Source organism: Labrus bergylta, chromosome 12, assembly GCF_963930695.1.
Source record: "Labrus bergylta chromosome 12, fLabBer1.1, whole genome shotgun sequence".
In the NCBI taxonomy this organism is placed as follows: Eukaryota; Metazoa; Chordata; class Actinopteri; order Labriformes; family Labridae; genus Labrus; species Labrus bergylta.
In genome coordinates this window covers 27779424-27801030 of record NC_089206.1, presented here as the reverse complement: position 1 = coordinate 27801030, position 21607 = coordinate 27779424, and the positions used below count along the sequence as shown (strand labels likewise).

Sequence of the window (21607 nt, the reverse complement as noted above, 5' to 3'; positions counted from 1 at the left end):
ATCTTTGTGTCAGCTAAATTGTAAGTGTTTGAAATTTGAGAGATTTCTGAGAGGCTCTGGGATACCTCACTTGGGATGCTTTTATTTGAAAAATGGCGAGAGCAGCAATTTAGTGGCTTTAGCGCCCAGAGCTGACACCTCAGTGAGCTCGTAAGAGTTTGAGAAGGGGAGGCTAAAGCACCCTCCAAATCTTTTAGAGCCGAAGTCTCTCATAAACAAACTGATAATGGGTGGCAGCTAAATGAGTAATGTGGGGCTGATGTTGCCATGCAAACAGACACAGACAGCGCAGTTTTGCAGATTAATGGGTGAGGTGTCTGCCGTCCCAACTCATTCACCGCATCATCCATCACCCTTCCCTGGCCGCACTGCTCAGGCGTATGTATTTGTTTGAGTAATATTTCCAAATTATTACCGTAAAGACAATACTTCTACTGTTGCATAAACATCTCCAATCAATAAGAGAGCCATAGAGATCTCAATGCCAGAGTCTCATTATGGCCCTTTCAGACAGATTTCTTTTGTGCAGAGAAATGCTCTCATGATGAATATACACTTATACAATAAGGCTGTGAGACAAGATAAGCTGAACACCCAGGGCTGCAAGCCCACAATAAAACAAATGGAATGATGATGATGAACTCGATTGTGACCCCGTGATTTAATCATTCCATCATTTTAATTAATCAGCTATCACTAGGGCCATCATTAGTGTCATCAGATAAAACCTACAGTATTGCTAATCCAGGTTGACGTGGATGTCTTGCTCTCTGTAACATTATCCGTCCCTAACTGCTGAATCACACTGGCATGTTGTTAAGACGGAGCTGATGATCCTCATCACTGAAATGAAAGCTGATACTCCCGGTTTGTGTTGCAGAGAGAGAGCCGAGCGCAGCCTCTGCTGCTTGGTGTTGTCCGTGTGGAGAAGAGTAATTGTGGACAAAGTGCCAGGGGGCTGAACTCTATCAAATTTATTGACTGCCTCTCTCTGTTGCATGACAATAACACTGCTCGGCAGTACCCCCACCTGCCCGCCTTCTTTGCTCTGCTGGCAGTTCTTGAGGTTAAGGCCACAACAAACCACTGATTTACTGGCCCCAAGAACAAATGGGAGCAAGCACCAGGGGGGTTTCAAAGCAGTCTGCAATATTCGATTTCTTCTGACTCCCCGTTCCAGGCCACTGACCTTTCAGAATAAGCAGATTCACACTCACCTCAGGGCTAAAAGCAAGGTTGATAAAGTCGAGCCTTGATGCGCCAACAGCAAGACGGTTTTTAATGAGTGGGACATACTGTATGTGCATCCCTTGATGAGGTCACCTAGCTAAACTGATTGTTAGGTAAATTTCACTGATATTTTGTTCCACTTGCGACAGGATTCTCTTTACTGTACAGCAGTCGGTTTCCCCAGGGCTTATCAGGCTGCTGCAGATGAGGAGTTTGGGTTTGTGGTTTGGAGAACATTCTAATCTGTCTTCTCTGAGCTGAAGCAGATACATGCGTTCTGTTTGTGAGCGAGAGAGTGTGCATGTGTGTGAACGGAGGAAAAGAGACGGTATGAGAAAGTGAGAGAGGGAAAAAGAGATACAGACACAGCTCAGTCAGCAAAACTATTTATATCAAACAGGCATTTCCCTTCTGACACATATGGGCCTTTTTATCAGTTGGCAAACATAAAGAAAAAAAAAGTTTGAGATAGGAAACTAAAAGCTCACTGTTTAAAATGTTGGCATTTCTTTTTATGGTCCAATCCAAATCCCTACAAGGCTTAACACCTTAACCCTTTGGGACTTAATTTACAGGAAATGTGCTGTGTGTCTGTGAGAACGAGGACTTGAAACCATATGATAAAGAAGGAATAGGACACATTGTCAAATCTCACATTGCAGCAAAAACACACAACTATATAAATAAAAGAAACAAGGCCACCCATCCAGATAAAAACAACTATTCTATAAAAATGTACATGAATTAACCCCCAAGCGACTTTTTCTCTACACATTCCATGCTTGGTCTGGGTATATGGGACCCCGACTCTGCAGTGTCTCTCAGCTTTGTTCTGTTTTTTTAGAGCCTTGTTTGGGTTTTCTGGATTGTAGAAGGGATCCGTCCCTGTGAACAATGTTTGCAGCATAATGGAGAGCTATAGCTGCTACAGAGCCAGACCTTTCTGAAGGAGCTTTTGGAGAACAAATAACTGAGCTTTACAGAGGGTGAAAATGTTATGTGCCCAAACAACACTATTCAGTATGAATGTGATGTTGCTCCATGTCCATACTGCGTGTGAATTTTACAACTGCCTTATAGCACAGATGTAATATGTTGTCTGTTAAGGCCCTGACACACCAAGCAGACTGCAAAGATCTAGTGGCGATGAAGCCCGCCTGTGGCGCCGGCTCACAATGCCTTTTGTCTTGGCCAAAAAGTTGCACTAGAACACCGCAAAGACAACAGCCTACTGCCAACCACCACGTACGTTCTGCACATGCATGAGAGGCAATAACTCTCCATGCAAGCAGGTGGCGGTAGTCTGTAATCGTCATTCCAAAAAGGGGGAAACCGGAAGATGAAGAGGAACAACGCAGATAAATAAACTGTTGTCATGATGCAAGAAGACAATTTTCTCACTGCTGTTTCTCAACACTCATAATATAGGTACTTCTAATGGAGAATAATGTCTGATAAAAAGTTGAGCCCTTGGTCTTTTATTTATTATTATTTATTACATTGCCCTTCAGAGAGGGAAAGCAGACTCACAGGTAGCTTACTTCTACTGTTTAGAAGTTAACTCTTTTAAGAACTCTTATAGATAGCGCTTTTATAGAAAGCAAATTTTATTATTGGTTTTAAGATTGTTGAACAAATTAGCCTAGCATTTCTTAAAGTATTTTCTTTTCTTCCTTTTGTTTCTTTGTTGGCCAATGAATTAACTCAAGCATACCCGAGAGTAAGTGAAGCCACATACACTTTTAAAGACCGTCAGCTGCAGAATCACAGGGTGCTGTGTTGGTCCAACAAAAAAGAGATAAAAGGAGGAAACTGCAGCCTCCACTCTCTGAACTATTTCTGTAGATCTGTATCAGAATTGTCAGGACACACACTGGGAGAAGGACAGGACCGGCTTCCAAATGTTGAACTTCTGTTTAGTTTTTAGTAGGTCAAACATCTCGCTTGAATGTCTCTTCTCCCTTCTGTATCTTCACTTACTACTCAGTGTTCATATGGATTTAGCAGATGAAATCAATAAGGCATTGTAGATTTCCTCCGGATTCGCCACTTGAACAGTTTTCATTGGAAGAGCAGGCGGTCGTCATGGTTTTATACTCTCCTCATCTGCTCCTACAGGTTTTCTGTGTGGGTGTGCTGTTTTATTTTTTTCCTCAAGACCAAAAAGCAGCAAATCAAACCCCCCCCCTCGTGTTCCAGCCACGCATTTACAACTCTCAATTATTCTGATTAAGCCCCTTTCTTTGGTCCTTTACGATAAAATTAATAAAAGCTGTTTTACAGATTGATTAAAAAAAGGCCTGACAGCTTATATAGCCCTGCCATTTATTGAATTACTTGTCAATCCCACCTTGAGGTGATTAAAGAGGAAATAATTCTGTGCTTCACTCCCCTTCTGCAAAGACAGTCTGCCACATTTTTTTTGCATTATTCTGATGAAACCCTAATGGGGGAAAGTGTATACATAATGAAAAGCACGCCTGAGTGTACGTGAAGAAAAAGAAATAGAGAACAGAGCAGTTTGTTGTCAGGGCTACACTGCATGTGAAATATAATGGCACTGAGGGGGTGACACATCTACATGATTGCATAACCTATACAGCATGGTGTTCCTTATACATTTTATTAAATGTCATATTGTTGTGATCGTGGCTGAACACATGCATGGATAGAGTTCTGGGTATTTACCGACAGTAATGTTGTTGTGATGGATTTAATGTTCTGTAAATGTAAATGAATGATTAAAACAACAGGTGAACATGCAGGCAGTCTTGATATTGTAGACAGGTCAAGCAGCATCGAAAGCAAATAAATAAAGGAGCTATTTGGAATGAGGGATGAGGAAATTAAAGGCCCTGGTGAATTAGGATTAATGTCCCTCATTAAAGAGTATTTTTATACAACAATGCTTTGCTAAATTCAACGAGCACATTAATTAAATAAGCAAGACACTGCTTTGCTTCTTCACCTAATCTTGTCAGACTGCCAACATTCTTCTTCTCCCTTACTGTCTTAGTCATGGACCCCTTTTTTTCCCCCAAGAAACCTCCCGTCACCTCTCAAGATGAAATCCGGGAGCTGTATCTTGCACGGTGTCAACGCAGAAATACAAGCCTGCCTTTCAACTCGGACGCCGTGCATCTTTGTGTCCATCCACTGGGGATTTAGGAGTACTAGAATTTTTCCAATCCATAGAAAAATCTGTGTAATCCTTCTATTGAATTTGAAAATCACAAAAAAATGTGAGTCACAGACTCCTAGCATGATTTTATATACTCTACCTGTCCACCTCTCAAATCTGCCAGCCTGCCTCATCACACAACCTGTCCACGCTCTGCTACACCTATCTGTCCGTTTGTCTGCCTGAGCACATTTTGCCTTTTTTTGGCATGTGTGTCAATTTGAAAAGCACACATGAATGCATGGGTTTGTACGCGTTTCACTCTGTATGTCTCGTTGTACTCAAATTTCTGTCAAGTCTTCTTACAGAATATCCATCTGTGGTGCTGTGGGTGTATTTCTCCTGAGGCAATAATGACCCAGCTTCACATCCTTTTACCACCCACCAAATTAAAGAGCTGATTTATTACAGCTTAATGAAAGATGCAGAAAAGGAAAGAGAAACACAGAGGATGCAGGAAGAAAACAAACATTCAGATAGCTATAGAGAGAGAGAGAGAGAGAGAGAGAGAGAGAGAGAATGAGATAGAAGGGTAAGAGGTAAATAGATGAAAAGGATAAAACAGGAAGACAGTGATAAACAGTGAAGCGAGGAAGGCAGCGACAGATGGAAGCTGAAACAAAGAAAAGTGCTTGCAAGTTCTCCCTCCACAAATTGATTCTGACTGTCTGCCAGGGCGCCTGATGGATATCTGAGCCTTGATTGGAATTTACATGCCAGACACAACCCTCCTCCTCCCGTCCTAAGCACACCCAATAACCCAGTATGCCCTCAACCTGCTTTGAGTGATAAGTGCTGGCATATTTAGACCCAACAATGGCAACCGAGTTCCTCAGGCCTGCCGAATGATGTATCGTTTATGAGAGGAAGGATCGTTTCAACAGTTGATAAATGGCAAGGAAGCTATCGTCAGCTGCCATCCCGCTGCGGGGGCACGCTGGGGCCCAAATTGGATGAGTGCTGAGGAAGAGGAAAGGTGCTCAGTTGCTAGACGGAGTGGAACTATCACATCAAGATATTTCATTTTGGCACAGCGTTTGCTTTGCATGCCTGCACACCTCGAGAAAAAGGGGAACTTTCAACAGCAAGAGGAACTCAGGGGATTCGCTGTCGTTTCCCAAACTCTCTACATCAATAAAGGTAAACAGACAACAATCCCTTTTATAATCTGAGGCTCACAATGGAATATGACCTGAATAAAAAAAAAACACTCTTGTAGATGTTTCAAGAGTAGATGAGAGTTGGGTGATACTGAAAACTGGATTTTCTTCTGACAGCTAAACAAATACAAGTTCTTCTTTTCCTGGGTTACCTTACGTTTATCCCCAGGCTTTAGTGATGCAATAACTTAGCCATTCCCCACAGCACTTATCCCAAGCTTTTGCACTCAACTGTGTTTAATCCCTGGGGGCACAGAACTAGATTTAGTCTTTTTGATTGCCAGGTTTCACTGTAGGAATGTGCACTAACTGCAATACAACACACCTCGTATTTCACTCTACATAATACAGCACCTTGTGCTCATTCATCAGTTACTAGAACTGCATCAAGGTAGAGCTTCTCAAAAGGCTTTTACATAAATCCATTAACAATTAAGACATGTACAATTGGCTTAATCAGGGAATACAGATCACTAATTGTGTATGCAGAAGAACTCGGTGAAGTTGTGCACAGCAGCTCTTCATGCCCTTGAGATCAATATGTGTGACAAATGAATATCAATTCCATAATCCACACTGAGCGTGTGTCATTAATTGGTGATGACGGTGAGATGAAAATCTAAGCTCTGAAAAAAGGTTGTTATGTCCATGTCCATGTTCATGACCTTATTCAGTGACCAAAATAAACAGTTTCTTGCAGTACTTGCCAATATTGCCTGTGCGTATGTGCAGCCGGCCTTTGGTGATGGTGTGCACCGTCATTGGGCTGATTGCAGACGGTCGGCCCAGATTTGCACTTGCCAGCAGGGGGTCCTCTCCCACATAATCTGTGGTCAGCACCTCCACTTCATGAAGGGCCTGCACTGCTGGTTTACCCTGACGCAGCAAGTACTAGGGATCAAACAAAAGGGTATAGGAAAAAGGGAATGAGAAGCATTTATACAAAAATATGTGTTAGACATGCGTGTCATAATCAAGAACTGGTGAAAAATGACTTGAATGACAATGAAAGAAAAGCATGAAAATTAAAGCTCATATAAGCTTGGAATCACTTGGAAACTATTGCTTAATGGATAAAGTCAAGTTCATGAGAGCCCTGCAAAGTTGTAAACTACTATTTTCTTTTGACAGGTTTTGAAGTTACTAATCATATAAATTCCTTACCAAGGCTGACTGATACATAGATAGCAACCTTGAAAAGACCAAAATTGAAAAGGCTTTGTCTGTGTTTTTTTTAAATTTTCTTTAAAGAACATTGGTGACATTCTTGAACACCGAGTATACCAGGGGAAACATTTACTCATCCAGGTTTGATCAAAACAAATTGAGCAACACTCATTAACTTTTTTGACACATTTAACTCATCTCAACTCAAACTGCTGTTTGCATGTATTATACTATTGAAAGAAAGATAAGCTGTGCTTTTTTTGCTCCAGCTGATACAAAGAAAAATCATTTATAACTACTGTAACTACAGCTTTTCATTTTCAGAAAACTTGACAAATAAGTAAAGAGATATTTTATTTGACATTATAAGATTATTATATATTTGATACTCATATTTGAGTTATAAGAACAAATTTTCCCTGCAATGTGTCGCTTACACTGTCAGCCAGATGCACCGTATTTGGATGAAGGAATGTCAAGAATTGCGTTCGTAAACAGAATCAGTTTTTTTTTTTTCTGTTGGTGGTGTTTTTCTGATATTCATCTTGGGAAGGTCTTGTAATGAAAGAAACCTTAGTTGTTTTTATTTACCTTGAGCTCGATGGCAGTAGAGCCTATGAGAAGCAGTGAGTTGCTGTCCCAGATGTCGATGTGCATGGTGTGGAGGGCCAGGTAACGCAGAAACCAGCGCTTCTCTCCCGGCCTCAGGAAACCCTCATCTACTCTGAACTGCAGCTGCAGGCCCGGGGAGCCTGAGCAAGAAGAGAGGAGGATTCAGCATGGAGGGCACACAAGTTACACTGTTCTAAATGTTTTACAAAGTACAGAAGAGATGAGTACTACACTGTTGATTGGGTTTATATATGACCACCTTGAGTACTGAGAGGAGAAAACAACAAATATGCATCATTTTCAAACTATTAATGGATACGAGTGGATACATTATCTTAATGTTTTAATGACACAAAAAGATGTATGTTAAAGTCAGAATTTAAAGTACTTAAACATTTGCTGGAAAACTCCTGCACAGTCTAACTTGCAAAAAAACATGAATTGGCAACATATTGGTCCCTACATTGCTGGTTCGTTTATTGCAAGTAAGGCAGCGTGCATTACTTTCCTTAGCACCTGTCTTGTGAAATAGACAGTGATATGTAAAGAAAACTACCAGCAGCCTTTCCAAAAAAAGATACCCAATAGTTGGTTTTAACATGAGTCCCACTTCTGACAGGGCAAGTAGACAATCACAGTTAAGGATTTTTGAGATGGCATGGCATCTGGGGTGGCCAATCAGATTTCTATGGGGGCCCATGCCACACCTGGCCACCCATCTGGACATGCCCCTGCAACTGTGAACCCTGAAGAAGAAGTAAAATGCATCTCCAATCCTTTATGTCTGTATACCAATTTACCACATTTTAAGCAAACTTCTTTCAACCTCTACAGAAACAAAAACATTTTTACCAAAACAGTCTATACCGAGTCTATAAAACAAGTAATGCCAAATGTTGAACTGCATGTTTTGGATTCTTTGCAGTGAGTTGTGTATGTAGGACCGGGGGAAGAAGACAGACAGTGCAGCTGCTGACCAACAGACAGCTGCTGCGCGCAGAGGAGCTTTGGTAGATATAGTGGGGGGCAGAGTTTCTGGAGGAATAAATACCCAGAGCCAACAGGGATTCTGCTCTAACCTGGAGCCATTTACCGACCAGAGTAGAGTTCACTTTTCAAACTTTTGGGATTAAAAAGTGGATGTATGTTAAATCTCACTTCCAACCCATCTGCAAAAGTGAGCCACAGAGGTGCCAACCTCCACTGTCGGTTGTTATAATGTAATTAGTCTCTCCTCGTCTGTGTTGACTGCTAGCTGAAGTGGAAATTTTCGCCTACCCTACTTCATGAAAATACATAGAGGAGAAGAGGAAATGAAGAGAGGCTGCAGGGAAATAACAGAATGAACCATAGTCTCCAGTGAGTGATGAGTTCACTCAAAGGCTGATCTGAACACAAACTCAGACACACACCGTCTGACACGGTCAGAGCCTGTCTGCTTCTGGCTAGGAGCTATTTCTTCAATCTGCTGAGTGACCTTAATCCATGTTACATAATTATTAGCTTGATGGCTCTCCTGCCACTGTAGCTCCTTAAAACAGCAAGTAAAACATGCTTGAGGTAGCTAAAGTTTGAGTAAAATAAAAAAAATTAAGGAAGAATGTGCAACATTTTACACATCAAGTATATCTCTCTGAGTCATGACTGTATATAATGAGTGAGAAGCGAGAGTCCCACTGGCTGTGTTGTTGTCAAAGTCGGGTTTACATGGACGGGATGTCTGGCTCCGTGCCCATTTATAATGAAGCCACAAGCTAACATTAGCCCGCTAACACAACAATGCAGGCCACAGCATTTGCAGCTTGAAGCAAGGACAATTTTGTCAGCCACTTTCGCTAAACGTGAGTGGAGGGGGGATGGAGGGGGGATGGAGGTGCGTCGGAGTTTGTTTTGGTTTGATACTTGTGCTCAAAAAAGTTACACATTCTTCCTTTCAGTATAGTTTTTCAAATATTTGTTTGAAATAACAAATGTTTCATGTCATTTGTGTCTTGTAAGATGTTACTGGATGCTTTGAATTACCATGAGGAAAAGTATCTATCTATCTATCTATCTATCTATCTATCTATCTATCTATCTATCCTCAGTTGGGATTTTACCAGTATACCTGGGAGTAACAGCCAGGATACCTTTCCTCAATCAGTTTTGACAATATTATTATGAGAGAAACAACTTTCTCTTATAATTTTCATGTCTTTGTGTAAATTCAGCACTTATTCACTCTTTAAAGTTGAACTTTCCAACAGTAAAATGGCAAGTTTCTATTACAAGCTCACAACAGTTCTTTCATTCATAAGTTAAACTAAATCTATGTCTCTAAGAGTTTTGTACTATTGAACAACCTGGATAGAAAAGTCACCGATCTGATGACTATTCCAGCCTCTCCTCTCATCAGATGGATTTAAATTTGGTGGAAGAGCCATAATCTGCGACCAGCTGTCAACTTCATGGACAAATCTGAGCTGGTGCAGCAAGCGGTCTACCAGGAGTCATTAGGTCTGATGATTGCGCTGCAGGGGAGTACAATAACCATGCAATGCAATAAGTGAGTGTGAGGCCATTCCAGGAAATCAGAAGCACCCTAGGGTTCCCATAATTCAAGACGATAATGGTGCCTAATATAACAGCATAAAAACCTCAAGAGGGTTTTTGTGAACAGCGGGATAAAGTCATGGCTTTAATCAGCAAATCCACAAAAACAATTTCAAACTTTGGGAGTTGATTCCCTTCTTCATCAGAAGACGTTTGTGTTAGTGACACAATATTGTCTGCCATTTCTAAAGCCATGCTTAAACAACATGACACTCGAGTAAACCGAACCCGATAGAAATTTATAAATGAGTAATAAATAACAAACAACCATAAACCCCGACTAATCTCAATGTAAGGATATTACATGTTAGTGGGTTTCTAAAGGTCTTCATCTGCCAAAGCAGACATTTAGCCTGTATTGATCGGTGCATTCCCTACCCCATTTCTTTCCAGTTCTTGATTCCAATCAGTTGGAGTGCACAGTATTCCCTTCCTTCAGGGAAAAACTTCATTTCTTTATCTTTGTAAAAACCACTTATTACAAGATCCTTAATAAAAAAGAGTTCTTGTCAAATCCTATGTATTCACATTCTTACAATTGAAGCTGCTCTAAGGACATGGGTGGCCATAAATCTAAAAGATATTTAGTATTTATATCATCAGCATTTTTTTTATTTTGTCCAATCCTGCAAGGTCATACATGCAGGACACACACACACACACACACACACACACACACACACACACACACACACACACCAACCATTTTATTTTGATCAAATCAGTTCTTAGTAAAAGCCCTGATTCATTTTGAGAATGTAAAACAAGTGCCCTGTGATTATCTGATGACGGCTCTGTAATGTAATGACTTGGAATCTGACTCATCCTCTATCTCTGAGCGATTTAAGTAAAACTGACCCCATCAGTGATCCAACTCAGCTGGTGAGTGGGTACAATGAACAGTCAGCAGCAGCAGCCCAAGCCCAACCTGCAGCACTGTGGTAATGTTAATGCATGTGTGTATTAAAGGTGTGAATGTGCTTTGACTCCCAGAGTTCTACCCCCCTCGCAGCATCCCTCCAGCTCTGTATCAAAGCCCTCATGCTGTCTTTATTCCCCGAAGCCGAATGTGTGGAGAAGCAGCTGGTTGGATAGAAGTGGGGTAATGAGGACCTTTTGGTGACAACCCTGCTGGGTTAAAAAGACCAGCTACCCCCTCTGATTCTTTTTCCACATAAACTGATACAAAACTCTTTGCTTTTTTCTTCAAATACGCACGCACGCACGCACGCACGCACGCACGCACGCACGCACGCACGCACGCACGCACGCACGCACGCACGCACGCACGCACGCACACATACTTATAGTACATCCATAATTCATGCATGCAGCCTGACAGCCCAACACCACTGTGCTGCCACTGGGTGTTTCTTAAGGTTCAAATAGAAAGGTTTGTTGAGGGCAGATACTTCTTAAATAACTATTTCAATGAACCAGACAATGAATCTTTTTTGAAACACTCACCAGACTCATCAAGATTCAGCCTGCACCATTTAAAGTGTAGGAATAGGAAAAATAATTTAATTTGTGATTTGTGAGTTTATGAAAAGTTGAAACAGTCATCCCATACCTTCCACTGGAAAAGCTTTTATGGAGTTTTTTTTTCTTTTTCAAATTAAATTAATTTAACTTTGTCAAGTTGAGGAAATTAATGATTTTAAAAGAGCACTCCTTCATCTCTCAAATCTAAATGTATTCTATTTACAAAAAAAAAGCCATTCTCAAAGCAACTGAGGCTCAAGTGTTACGAGTAGGCCATCCACTAATTGGAGGATCACCAGGGTTAATTCTCTTTGCTCCTTCACTTCACATGTCAAAGTATCCTTGGGCAAGATACCTCAAACTGGGCATTTAAGACACAGTATGAATGTATGAATAAGGTGGTGAATAGCATGAACTGTAAAGTTCTTTGAGGGTTCAGAAGACAAGAAAAATGAATAAGAAAGTGTATTCCATTCAATTAACCATTTACATAACCCTTTTAAGCAATGCTTGATCCTTTTCTAGCAAGGGGAGTATCTGTAAATTATATCTGTGTTTTGGTGCTTTCACACATGCATAAAACTCTTGAAAACTTCCTGAGATTTTTCAGGGGTGAGCGGCATGTGTGAACGCAACCAGACAGATTTTTCACCGTTACCTTACCCGCAATTTTCCCTAATAGCCACTTTGTGAATTTTCCATGTGAAGTCGGGGTGAGCTGATGTGAGTATGCAGGTGTGTGTGTGTGTGTGTGTGTGTGTGTGTGTGTGTGTGTGTGTATATATATATATATATATATATATATATATATATATGTATGTATATATGCAGGAAAAATTCACAAAGAGCAAGCAAGAGAGGGTGGTGACGTTTTTATCCTGGGACCGTTGCATGACAGCATGTACGCGACCAGTGGGATCTCCAAGCATGTAATAAAAATGCTTCATTATGTTTTTCTGTTCCTCAGTATGTTCTTCTCCGCTCTTTTGTTGATATTGTAAATGTGTCTAAGTACACATCACATTGATAGGGTAATAGGGACTCAGGTGGCCTAGCAGTTAGATCGCATCCAATGTACAGTGGCAGTAGCCCTCCAAGCTGACAACCAAGGTAAAAATCCGATCTGTGGCTACTGTGTACCTTCTTCCCAATCACCACTCACTGCAAACAATTTCCCTACTCAATCTACTCTCCTATCGAATAAAGGCGAAAAGCCCCAAAATAAAACTTCAAATATATGGTGTCGGGCTCTGATGCTTCATACAGCCACCCCAATCCAAAAGGAAAAGTCTCCTGCATTGAGGTGCAAGTGAACAAGCAACCCAGAAAGATTTCAGGGGGCAGTCTGTTTGACAATTTTCCGGGGTGTACATTTAAAAATAGCTTTTGAGCGTTTTTGTCTACACAACTGGTTTTGTTTGGTGTTCACAGAAAAGTCAAGTTCTTTGAGATGAAGTTGGAAGGAAGAGGGATAGTTATGATAATGTTATAAATATAGAAAAGCCTCCAAAATAAATAACAACAAGATACAAAAATTGTGCACTGAAAGCCACAATAACATTTATTTAGGTCGGCTGCAGCTTCTTTACTGAGGTAGGTGACAGTGAATGTTTTACAAGCTATTTCTTATGAAATACCCTGAAATGAAAAAGGCAATACTGTCTGGGCTGACCTCTACTTTAGACAACAGTGCACGGATAGAAGATTTTCACCAAAAGGCCATTTCACACTTGTTCGACAGTATACATGAATAAGATAAAGAGAGAAGAAAGACACACAAAGACCAAATCAGTCCCTAATATCTCTGTGCGGCTAAGAACTCCTTTTCCTTTAAAAGAAGCTACGCAGACTCCTGCACATCCACCTCTCCTTCCCCACTCCCCAACCACCTGCCAACTCTCTCCACTTGGACCATTAATTCTCCCAGCATGCTCTGGGCTTGTGTGCAGTGGACGGGTGGCAATGAGAACACAGAGAGAGAGTGGGAGAGAGGGAGAGAGAGAGGGAATGTGCTGTGTGTATTTGTGCTCACAAGCAGAGAAGAGCTGACAGATCTGGCCCAAGGGTTCTACAGGGTTGTGTACGTGCGTAGTTAGGTCTGCAGACAAGGAGTGGCACCAAGCAGACATACACAAACCCCCCCACCCCCAACCTGGATGGCCTGCATGTTGTGTACACAGCAGACTATGCTGGCTGAGAATCCTGCTGGGGATCAACAACTCTCAACAACGCTGTGAAGGCTGAAGGCGGAAAAAAAGTGAGGATGCACAGAGCGTATAGACAGATGTAGAGGCTGATGCAAACCACAGCATCACTGTAGAAAAAATGCTGTATTTACCAATATATCTGCAGGAAAAATGTTGGTCACTAAAGTTTTTTTTTTTTTTAAATTCCAGGGAAATTGATGCACTTTATTAGACAGGGCTGTAATTGTTTCTGGTGCACATCAAACCAATTACATCAAGTCAAAGTGTATTTCTATTGGCCCAGTTCTACCATCGATGGTAGGCTGGGCCTTGACTGACTGACTCTCCCTTTACAACCTTCATGTCTCCAGAGTTCAGTTGGTCAACACAGAGCTAGCATTTCATGATTAGCGTACTCCAGCATGCTCAGAAAAGATAACCTGGAAGATCTTAACTGTCTTTGTCGTTGCCACCATGATTGCTGATTTCGGAGTCAGTGTGGAAACATGATGTCAATTTTGGCCTTTTTTGGCCTTTACTCTGATGATCAACAGGAAAACCCCAATTCAACAAGTTGCTATGAATGTGGCTGATGAGTTATTTGATATGGGCATTGAAAACACCAAATGTTCTTGATGCTTTTCAGATGTTCAGTAGAGTGAATGACTGCCTTCATGCTAACTTTAAGTGAGACTAAGCTCAATAACGGTTTCACATCCCCAACATTTTCTGGTCTATCTCTTTGATGTTGATGGTGTTGTCATATAATTTGACAAGGTGCAAGGGCTGCAGGGTGGGCTTCATCACATTTTCATGCCTCATTTTCAAGCAGGCTTACTGAAGCCACATCATCACATTCTAAAGACACGCCCTTAGATATGTGGATGTGGATGTAAAAAATAAAATAGATATTAAATTATTTTAAAATAAATTGTCATGTGCCTCGGGGGATGTTTCAACTCTTTAAGAGTCTTCTTCAGGCCAAGGCAGACTGAGAAACAAAATAAAAAGGGTAGCTGGCTGTATAGACTGGCTGGAGAGATGTTGCCTCTTCTACAGTCAGATCAGGAATGAGCTCTCTCCTGCGTGAGTGTGTCCCTTTTAAAAGCTTTCAGTTTCAGCTGTTTAGTTTCACTTTCTCTTGCCCTGGTGTTCATGACTTTCATGTGGTTTTACCCTTTAATTCATATTTATTCTTCATGAAATCTGCCTGAAATGTTCTTTTATTTAAATAAACACCGACTATTGAATGAGTAGCTGAAAGCAGCTTTTGTATGATATTCTGAAGGGAAATACAATCTATTTTCATATCAGCTTGGGGGTTTCTTGAGTGAAGGAAACCTTTGTGTAACTTGAGGATTGCTGTTGGCTGACAGACCATATATACTGTATGACATGACATATGGTGATTAAAATTAGTTTGGTAGTGTGAAAAGAATGGGCACCTGCTCCGATACCTGGAGATCTCAGCAAATGGTTTTTAGAATATTTATATATGAACTTGTCCTATTGGCAGATTAGCAGTGGAAACATATCACTCAATAAACATTCATTTAAGCTAAAATATATATATATATATATATATATATAGGTTTCTTCACACCTAGCAATAAGGCTGTGAACAGACCATCTAGGAGAGATGTTATTACAAGATGTAAACAGGGCCACTAACCTCTCTCACTGCCTCTTTATGCAGATAACATACGCATATTTTTGTGTGTATATAATCTGCATGAAAGGGCTACAGCTTCCATTAAATTGAACAATCCCATGTTGTAAAATGATACATAAATTAGGTCAATCCCCTAAAGGACTTAAAGGTGCTAAATACCAGACTAAAAGGCAAAATTATGCCCTTCCCACCGCATTGATGTAAATAAAAACGAGCAAACTGTAGTGTAATTTTTTTTGCAAACGGCTCCGTCTCTAGCTGCTCTGTAGCTGAGCTAGTAGCATCTTAAGTTGTTGTAACATGCATTTTTCTTCAGTCTGTGTCGCATAACGAACCACAGGCATGAGCGGCTGTGGCTCAGTTGGTAGAGTCGTCGCCTCTCAACCGGAAGGTCGAGGGTTCGATCCCCAGCTTTGAGTAGTTGGAAGACTAGAAAAGCGCTATATAAGCTCAAGTCCATTTAGCAGGACATCAGGTGATGTTCTGATTGGCAGTCAGAGCCTGGCAGCAGAGGGGCGGGTGTGCTGGTTAGGTGCTGAATGGTGTATGACCTGTCTCAGTCATGCTGATATGATTGGTTATTCTCAAATCACATACAAAATATTGAAATTGCCAAATTATTGTACACTTGGCATTTTCTGCAATTATTGATCGTACAGAGGGCAAAATTATGGTACAAATCTGGCAACACTGCCGAACACGCATCTGGTGAAATTTGGCCGTAAGGCCCCCTTCCCCACAAGCCCACTTTCCTCCGATTGGTTAGCTCTGTTTGCAGAGGCAGGGAAATTTAAATGAGTCTGGGTTGGCATGTCCTTAAAAGAGCTGCCTGGGAAGGCATGTCCTACAACTTTGCACCATGCTTTGCTCTAATACTTGGCAGAACCTGAAGTCAGGTTCTGGCCAAGTCTCGTTAAGTTCTCATAACCTCAAGTTCAGAGCAACAGGAAACGATGTCCGGGGTTTTAGCCAACAACTGTGTATCTTGTGTTTTAAAAAAATGTTGCAGAGGTATAGTAGACAACCAACATTGTAACATTATGCATGTATTTAAATATGGATCAGCATTGTAGATGTCCTTTAAAGTTATGTCCAGGTGGTGCAGACAGTTGCAACGATCCACCTTTGTGAGTTAAGTTGAGGACAATTTGTGCTTTTCTCAACAGGTAATGACTCTAGTAGTGACAAAAAAAGGGAAGAACTTGAGTTCCTGCTCAGTTTTGGGACTGTACAACAATACAACCAAAATGCAGAAACACTAGATAGACATGTTTGGTGAATAACTTTGAGAAAGTATACATGTAGTTAATGCCTTTTTTCAGGAGTCAATATGTTTGTGGCACAGACGAATATCTGGCTTCTTTTCAAACTGAATTCTCCTCATCAGATGCAACAAAAGACAAATAGGAAGTTACAGACACGTCAATCAAGCACTGTCTGTACACCCACACAGTCCTGAGGAAAGTTCTAGTCACGAAGCAAATTAAAACAGCTGCGTGGGTGGAACCTGGCTGAGCAGGACATAAACAGGATTATTGTAGCCGTGGCCAATAATTACTAAAAATAACACAGTTTACATATTGATCTGTTGTCAGCTATTCAGACAGTCCAGTTTGTACAACTGCTTCCTTCAAAGTAAAAAGCCTTGTAATAGAAAAAAAAAACCTCTACTTTAACAAGGAAAACAAAATACTTATTTTGCTCTCTGGTGAATTCTTTTAATTGTTACTACCAACCACAGAACATTTACACTGCTTTCACATAATTGGAAAAATGAGCCATCTCACTTGAGGTAAACAGCAGGATGCCAAAGAGTGTCTCACTCCTCTCGCAGTCTTTGAGTGTGTGAAGACAGAGTTAGCGAGTTAATGTGCTGATAATGTTCAATTATACGAGTAATCAAAAGTCCAGGGTAGATTTCATATCTATGATGGGAAGAGGTTATAGAGGTTGGAAATGCATTAAATGTCATTGAAGGAATCCACTAATTAAAGTATGTTGCCACAGAAGTTGGATTTAAGCATGCAACACATCAAATTACATATCACACCTTACAATATATGGTTAAAGCTGATTTGGTTGAGCATGGTGTTGGGATCATTTGTGGATTGAGAAATGACAACAAGACTGAATAAAAAACATGACTGTTCATTTGAATAATTGGCCAAACTGATAACAACCAGCCCATCTCATTAATGAAGAACAAAGTCAGTAGCATATCATACTTCCTCAGGGTATGAAGATCACAAACCACTGAGTAAAATAAATGCAAACATCTAAATACTTTACAAGACAATTTTATTTTGCCATATTTCTTGGGTCACAGACCTTCACAATAACCCTACGAAATGAGACAGAAGGGCTTCAAATGTGTGACAGAAGGGCTTTAAGGATTGACAACTTACGCCTTCCATACACTAGAAGACTTTTAGAAACTTTTCAAAGACTCATGTCTGACACCATCTCACAATGCAAAGATCTCAATCTGCAAAGACTGGGAATCTTGCATGGTGACAAACTTCAAGACAACAACCAGATTCCTTCTGAAATGATTTCCCATCATGCAGCAGGTGAAAATGTACAACTTTAACTTTTAAACAGAAAACGGAAAAAGGAGGGGGAAACATGTCTCAAATGATCCCTCAAAATTGAGATAATAATGATTGAGTTAATATTCCTAGCCGGGAATGTCACTGGGGATCTCAAGGGCTGACATCCCAGGTGAGGATGCTATAGCTAGCTCTGTTAGCCTTGCAGAAACACCATTAGTATGCTGTAGTCGTTTCAAGACACGCCCGCTGCATACAAGATGATAATTTTTCAGTGATATTTATGGCCTCGGTCTTGGTCTTGTCTCAGTCTACCACTGCCTTGGTCTTGGTCTTGACTCGGTCTGGATTCCCTAAATGTCTTGGCTGGTCTCGGTCTCGGGCACTCTGGTCTCGGGTATGTCATGCATCACAGCACAATAAAAGCAGATTGGATGGCAGCCTAATAATATTTTTAGGTTTCTGAACTATAACCTTTGCATAAAGCTTTACAGCTTATTTTGAGATATAAATGATAGTAGTTTTGATTCAGCAGGTAAAGTTTTGAAACGCTTAGCATACCTTAGCACTCAGTTACCTGGAGTTAACAAAGATTGAATCTGAGAATGAACAAACAGAAAAAAAGATTACCCTGTTCCAAACGAAAAATAAGTGGAAAGACATCCAGCTGTAAAATGTATAGAAGGATTTGTCTGAATGTGGGAGGGATTTGTGGAAGTGCACCCTGGATGATACAGACTGAGAGAGATACAGAGACAGATAGAGAAATATTGACAGAGTGAGGCTGGGGTGTATGTCTGGGGAATTCTGAGTATGGGTAGGTGTAGGTGGGGGGGGGTTGTTTGTGTGTTCAATATCACGCTCTGTCAGAAGCTGTAATATCTCTTCCATTTCATTAGCTGCTACATGAATAGTCTTGACATCAATCAGCGCCTGCTCGGCTGATTGAAAGGGAAGTGCCTGAGCATCAGAGAACATGTATGGAGTATCGTAGAAAGGGCTTGCAGTTTGTAGAAACTGATTTTACTCTGTAAACCTGGAGAGCAGTCAAATAAACAACAGTCAAGTTTACATCAACAATTTTGTTCACTGAGATAGTTAAGACATCTCAAACACGTTTCAAGTCCTTGCAGTTTCATACTAGTATAACAAACATGAAAGCCAGAGGATATTATTAAATTCAGTGATAATTCAGTTAACAAAAACTATGACAATAATGTACAACGACGAGATGTTAATGAGCTAAAAATAGATCTTTGACAACAAAACTCTGAAAGCGCGTACGTTTTTTTTCATTAACAAGACAAGATGGGACAATGTTAGTGGTGGTCAGTCGAACATTTAAAATCCATGATATTACCTCCCACCGTTTATCTTATCATTCTTTAAAAACACAAGTATGAGAAAGGAGAGGTATGAGATGTCAGGCAGAGAGCAGAAGAAGAGGTGGAGCATATAACTTTAGGTAACTTTCATAACCCCGGTTCTCTGAGTAGCATGCATGAGCTGTCTACGAGCTAACGATAGCGTGGCCAAGCAGTGACTGACCTCAGTTTGCATTGTATCATAATATTTGTAACCTAATAATGCTAAGGTTTCCTTTCATGAAGATGTAGGTGATACAAAAGCAGTTCAATAGGTTCAATCTGTAGCTTGTCTGTGCAGTAGTGAAAGTACAACACTGTGATGCAAGTCCTTTATTCAAAGTATATTAATATCATCAGTTTGATGTTAATATACCAAAAGTAATGCTAGTATGACTGTTCAATTATTCTATGCTATTAATTGTACAGTTGTAAGTGTTTATCAGTTTAAAAAGTCAGCTCATACAACCTCTTGTTTGTGCTCTGATACATTTATTAGACTGAATGAAGTATTGTATATGGAAAACGTTTAACTTAAAGAAATGAAAAAAAAAAATTCTTCTGTTTTTTTTCCAAGTTAAACTGGACTAAAATGTTTTGAGTTTTCCTAACTAAAATAAAAATATAAAAGGAAAAACTGACCAGGACTCATAAGACTAAGACTAATAAGCATTTTGGTCTCAGTTGGTAGAGTTCGTCGTCTCTCGACCAGAAGGTCGGGGGTTCGATCCCCAGGTCCTGCAGCCAGATGTCCCATGTGTCCTTGAGAAACTTAACCCAAAGTTGCTCATGCTGCTTTGTCGGCAGTGTATGATTGTGTGTGAATGAGTTTAGCTAATTTTGATGGTCACTTTAAATAGCAGCCTCTGCCATCAGTGTGTGAATGGGTGTGACCTGCGGTGTAAAAGCACTTTGAGTATTCAGAAGACTAGAAAAGTGCTATACAAGCTCAAGTCTATTTACCATTTAAAGTCTAAGACTAAATTAGTCTAAATTAACACTGATTCAGGTGAAAACTATTCTTTATCCAATCTGTCTTTAAAATTCTCAATTTGCAATGAAATTGATAGGAAAGAATTATCTAATGTGATTTTTATGGGGTCATACTAAAAGGCCAATTGAAGGCATGACTCTCCATTTCAGTGAGGAAATTAGAGGAATTAGATGATCCTTACCAGAGTTGACAGTGCCATCTTTGTTGATGGAGGCCAAGACACAGGGAAGTGAATTGCCAGCTTTGTGTTGAACTTTTCCACTGGTCACTAATTTGAGTTGCTGCGATGTGACTGGTGGAAAGCGATAAAACTGGAAGGTGAAATAGATGTTGTCCGGCCAGTCGGCACCAACGCCTGCTCTGGGTATTCTGTCAAGAGACACAGATCAAAGATAACTCAGAAAATAATGATCATTCATAGATAAATACTTAGTGGTCAATACAGGAATGCTGTATGTAAATAACTGCACAACTAATTCAACACTTACTGTGATATTTGTTTTACAAAATCTATGTGGGGAGTAGATTGGTACAGATTGAAAATTAATCATTGAAAATATAAAAAACCTGGGTGAGTAAATTGAGCTCATAATTTACCGCAGACAGTTCCAGGAAAGTAAAAATTTAATATGCATGCCGTGCATGTCCTGCCAGAGACAACAATACAGATTTACAGCTTCTTAAAAGTTAAAATGCACTTATTGAAATAAGAATAATAATTAAAGAAATAAATCACACCTTGAAGTGGCCATAAATTGTCCAGTTGACTGTGAGGGTACAAACTCAGCCATACACCTTTCTTCATAATAAGTGGATAGCTTTGCTGTATCTTAAAAAACAATCATAAGATCTCTGAACGTTCCTACGAAGATCCTTTTCTGTTTATTAAAATAATATATATACATATGGTTTAAAAAGGTTAATAAAAAAGGTGTGTTTACTTGCTCACTTTAAGTGCTATGGAGAAAGAAGAGTTTTTGACAAAGTGAAACTAAGGTTTTTCACACTAAGGGCGCACTCACATGAGGCCCACTGTTGTCCAGTACCGTGCTTCAGGACGATCCCCCCCCCCCCCCCCCCTCCCCATTCCCCCCGTTGGCCTGCACTCACACTGCTCCAGGACTAACCGGGTCTAAGCACAGTTACCTCTTGTAGCCTACATAACATTGCAATAAAAAATATGCATGGCTTTGCATTATTCTGAAGCGTCCTTTGATTATAAGACAGACAGATTTTTAAAAAAAATTAAAAAAGGAAGCATGGTCGACTATGGTCAACACATCGGAGAACAACACAGAGAATGTGACAGCTACTTTACTGACTTTGTGACTTATTTCTTTAATTTACAGCCATAACACCCCAGGATGCACTATGACGAGTGAGTTTTAGGGAGAGCTTCTTTCTCTCCATCTGAT

General features: G+C 40.3%; 1 protein-coding gene across 2 annotated transcripts in view; it reads right to left on the bottom strand.

Moving 5' to 3' along the window:
* Positions 1-21607, bottom strand: part of LOC109987139 (nephrocystin-4-like) — a 205551-nt gene that overhangs the window by 43133 nt on the left and 140811 nt on the right. For both annotated transcript variants that reach the window (XM_065961552.1, XM_065961551.1), the window contains exons 15-17: positions 20374-20561; positions 7330-7490; positions 6279-6462 (exon numbers count right to left, since the gene is read on the bottom strand). In XM_065961552.1, the coding sequence (XP_065817624.1) occupies positions 6279-6462; positions 7330-7490; positions 20374-20561 (533 nt within the window). The remainder of the gene's footprint in view (positions 1-6278; positions 6463-7329; positions 7491-20373; positions 20562-21607) is intronic.